The 4,106-nt window shown below is 50.0% G+C and overlaps 1 protein-coding gene across 1 annotated transcript; it reads left to right on the top strand.

Annotated features, from left to right (window-relative positions):
• Positions 1–207: 207 nt before the first annotated feature.
• LOC111814943 (CSC1-like protein 1) lies at positions 208–3,704 on the top strand (the record flags this gene model as incomplete). Its single annotated transcript, XM_023708802.1, has 5 exons — positions 208–267; positions 1,127–1,164; positions 2,125–2,267; positions 3,305–3,356; positions 3,596–3,704. Coding segments are annotated over exons 2-5 (324 nt in total), but the record flags the coding sequence as incomplete, so codon positions are not given.
• Between the last annotated feature and the right edge of the window lie 402 nt (positions 3,705–4,106).

Raw genomic sequence — 4,106 nt, 5'->3', positions numbered from 1 at the left:
TGCTCTTTATACTTTGGTCTTTCATATGGTCATTTCTTTTTGTCCTGGCCACTGAGAGCCGATAAATTTGGTACCAAATTTTAATATAGGCAGGAAAATGCTGGTCGTAATATTTTTGACCTCTATTTGTGTGTGTGTGTGTGTGTGTGTGTGTGTGTGTGTGTGTGGACTCATCTGTCACTTTTTTTGTTTTGTGTCTCTAGTAAGTCCAGATTCGAGAGATTGTCATTCACTTCCACGGAGCAGAATGACTTTGAAAATGAGAAGGTTTGTAACCAAGGAACAGTGGGGCTGTGGCCAGGCTGGCATCAGGTAGTAGTTGGTGGTTTGGGGTGTCCCCTGTGGCTGTGGAGTGACCAGAGCTGGGCAGGGCTGCCCTCCACATCAACAAAGGCTTCTGCCCACAGCATCACCCAGGAGAGGTGCAACCTGACTACTCGGCATTCGGAGACTTGATGACTCATAGGCAGAGAGAACTGGGGGATCCCAGCCTCCCCCAAGTTTATGTCCTACACTTGAGGTTTGCCTTGTGCTGTCTGCTAAACCCTGGCTTATTTAGTCCTCTCCCCAGCACCAGGTACCCAGTAGGTACCTAGTCGTTGTTGGGTTCAAATATTCAAAATTCAATATTTAAATGGTGAGCAGGTATTTTCTTCCCCAACTGGGTAACAGGTCAGCTTTACAGAGTAGAAAGTTTCAAAGCGTGAAGGTCAATAAAATCTACACCTGTCCTGCTGCTTCACTAAACCCACTGCAGGGCACTGTCCAGTTAATTAGACTCGTTTCCTTTCCTTATCCCACTTTCAGTCTGGTCCTTTACAAACAATGCAGCAGAAGTCCATATCCCTTTCTCCAGAGCACACCAGGCTGCACTGTCTCTCGATCCTAGTTTCATGGCCGGAAGCCTCAGATTATCAGAATGTGGAGGTTCAGTGGAAGACTCAGACATGGGGTGCACCTTGCCAAGGCCCAGGGGAAGCAAGCTATGAAATCTGGACAAGTAGCAGCTTTCTGATGAAGAGGAGAAATGGTGTTTGTCTAGCAAGAAGCTAGTGTTTACTTAATTTCCAAGCCGTCTGACTCTCCCCTTCCCAGCTATTGTGTGCTAATCCCCTTCTGTTTCCAGGGATGCTGCCCCTGGCTGATGGCCATCTTCCGTCTGCAGTGAGTACCTGGGGTAGTAGTTGGGGTCACGTGGCTTCACTTGGGCTCTCTTATCCAGGCACTTGGGCACTCAGAAGGACAGAGCCAAGATGCCTGCTCCTCATGCATTATGTGGAGACTGAGAATAAAAGTGGCTGTCAGGATACAGAAGGAGGTGTGGATAATTTAAGTGAGATGATGCTGTTCACTGCATACCTATGTCTGGGGGAGAAGTAGCATGCAGGACTCATTCCCAAGCACATTTCTCAGCATCTTCAGGGCCCAGCTCAACATCAGGTGCCTGATCTCATTCTTTCAGCCTGCTAGACCATGAACGAGGTAGGCAATGTCTATGCTGTGAACAGAGGTGGGAGAGGAGGCTGGGTTCATGTCCCGGCCCTTCCATGCCAGTGCTGCTGGCTTTGGGGAAGCCACATGGGCAAAGGGTGAGTGCAGTCCCTTTCCCTCTAGCAAGGGAGTCTGCCTGTGTGAGACAAGAGTATCCATGTGCTGCTGAACCCAGCACTTGCTCACATGGCACTTCATAGGTCGGGTGTGTGGAGCTGGCCACCTCCCATCTCTGGGGCCTTGGCAACAACAAGGAATGAAGTACAAGTCAGGTACAGTGGCATTGGGATGACTAGAGTAGGGGCTCATGGGCCAATGCGTGGACCAGCTGCATTGTAAAGGCAGTTCCTGTGCCATGTTCCCATGAAAGTAGGAAGGGTTGTGGGCTGCCGAGCTCCACGTACCCATATGTGTGTGATGGGCACAGATGTACTCAGCTCCATAAGGGGGAAGAAGGCCATTCATGAGCCTCCAGTGTGGTATAGGGACCAAGGGCATGGGCAATTTTTCTGGACCTTTGTTGGTTAAATCAAAAAATAAGACAGGACAGCACACCATCTCCTAGGGTTGCTGTGAGGGCTAGGTCACACAGTCTCATCTATCACATCAATTTCTTCCATGTCTCCTGGCCAGTGATGACCAGATCCTGGAAAAGTGTGGGGAGGACGCCATCCACTACCTGTCCTTCCAAAGGCACCTCATCTTCCTGCTGGTGGTGGTCAGTGCCTTGTCCCTGTGCATCATCCTGCCAGTGAACCTCTCAGGAAACCTTCTGGGTAAGAGCCCATTCTCACATCTGTCTATCGCAATAGAAAACAGAAACACCACAGTGACACCCAGGATTTGGTGGCAGATGTATTTGTGTCAACAGGCACTGCTTAGGATCATTTTCAAAACATCAGGCCCTGAACTCTGGTAGTATAGGGCTGAAAGGGTAAGCAAGCAGAAAATACAGAGGCAGAACAGCTTGTCAGTTAGGGATTGGTTCTTACAATATGCATCCTAACGACCAGCTATAGATACTTCTCAGAAACAAAACAGGAACTGGAAGCAAAACTGTTACCTGGGCACCTAACAAACTGAAGCATACTGGCTGTGTGTCCTGCTACACAGTGTTGGAGAGGGACAGGGGTGGCCCTGGCGTCTAAGCTCATGTGGTAAAGCAGAACCCATGAGTCAAGCTCCATTCCAGATGGAAGAGAGCCTTGGGATGCCTGAGAAGGTTCCTGTGTGAGTGCAGATCTGCAGCAGAATCGGCCCCAAATCCAGGCTTAGAGCTGGGGCCCCTAAGACAAAATTCTCTTTCTGTCTAAATAGGATTTTTTAAACCTAGCGGTTGATAGAATCAAGTGGTTTCAGAAAATGTTTTACGTTTTTCTGTCTTAGCCCCACTGAGGAGGCCACAATTTCTGGGCCAAGAAGATGTCTGACGCTCAGTCAGTATCAGCGTGGAATTATATCTCTCCAGTTTCCAAATGCCACTTGGAAACATTGTATGCCTAGTGACTCCATATTTTTGTTTTGGTAACCTTAGCATATTTTGAGTTGTATCAAAGCAGTTAAAAAGGAAAAACATCTCCAAGGGAGCAGAATGTAAACTCTCCCTCGGTGTGGCAGGTTGAGAAGTTGTCAGGGAGCACCTTGGAGCCCAGTAGTGGCCCTGACATGCACCTGCACCTCCACAAAGATTGTGGGTGTCACAGAGCACACTGGTCTTGGACTGTCTTTCACCTCCTTAGAGCTCCCTTAGCCAAGGCAGGTATGTTCCTTCCCCATCATGGCCCTGGAATTCCATTTCTGTGCTTCTCCACAGACAAAGACCCCTACAGTTTCGGAAGGACGACCATAGCTAACCTGGAGAACCAGTGAGTGTGAGCCCTGGGAGAGGGTCGCAGATGGGCAAGTCCATGAGGAGACAGAGGAGGCAGATACACAGGCCAGGGTGGGCAGGGTGGTGTCCGGACACCTTCCCAGCTGCTGGGCAGCCAGTCGGTGAGTATTGCAGGGGCCTCAGTGTGCAGGGAGACCAGTGGGGCCCGGCCTCTCCCTGGTATTCACTGAACCCTTGGAAGAATCTGCTATAATGGAGACAATGTCCCCTCAGGAATAACCTGATCTGGGTACATGCTGTCCTTGCTGTTGTCTACCTCTCCCTCACTGTGGTCTTCATGAGGCACCACACCCAGTCCATCAAGTACACAGAGGAGACCCTGGTGAGTTGAGGGTAGGGCTTCGGGGCCCTAGCCTGCTTTGCATTCTGGCCCTCACTTGGCATCATCTTTTGTGTGTTAGTCTCCTGGTAGATTGTTTTAAGATCTGGACAGTTGCCCCACATTCTGTCAGCTTGCTATCTGAGCTGTGGGGTTGGGCTGCATTGACTGGGATTAAGGAGGAAAGTTTAAGTTGAGGGCCTTTGTCAGCTCAGATGCACATTGTTTGACCAGTGTGTTCGGCCTCAAATCTGCGCCCTAGCACAACAGAAGAGAAGGGACATGGAGGCCGAGGGCAGCCCTTCCTTCTGTGTCATGACTCCAGCCCAGGTTTGCTCTGCTCTGCATGGCTACTTGAGTCATTCTCGCTCTCTGGGTGTTCCCTCCCTTCCTGTCCTGCAAAGT

The sequence above is a fragment of the Octodon degus genome, unplaced genomic scaffold (genome assembly GCF_000260255.1).
Source record: "Octodon degus isolate 3935 unplaced genomic scaffold, OctDeg1.0 scaffold02855, whole genome shotgun sequence".
Lineage (NCBI taxonomy): Eukaryota > Metazoa > Chordata > Mammalia > Rodentia > Octodontidae > Octodon > Octodon degus.
Note: the sequence above shows the minus strand (reverse complement) of the source record. Positions and strands in the feature narration are given on the sequence as shown.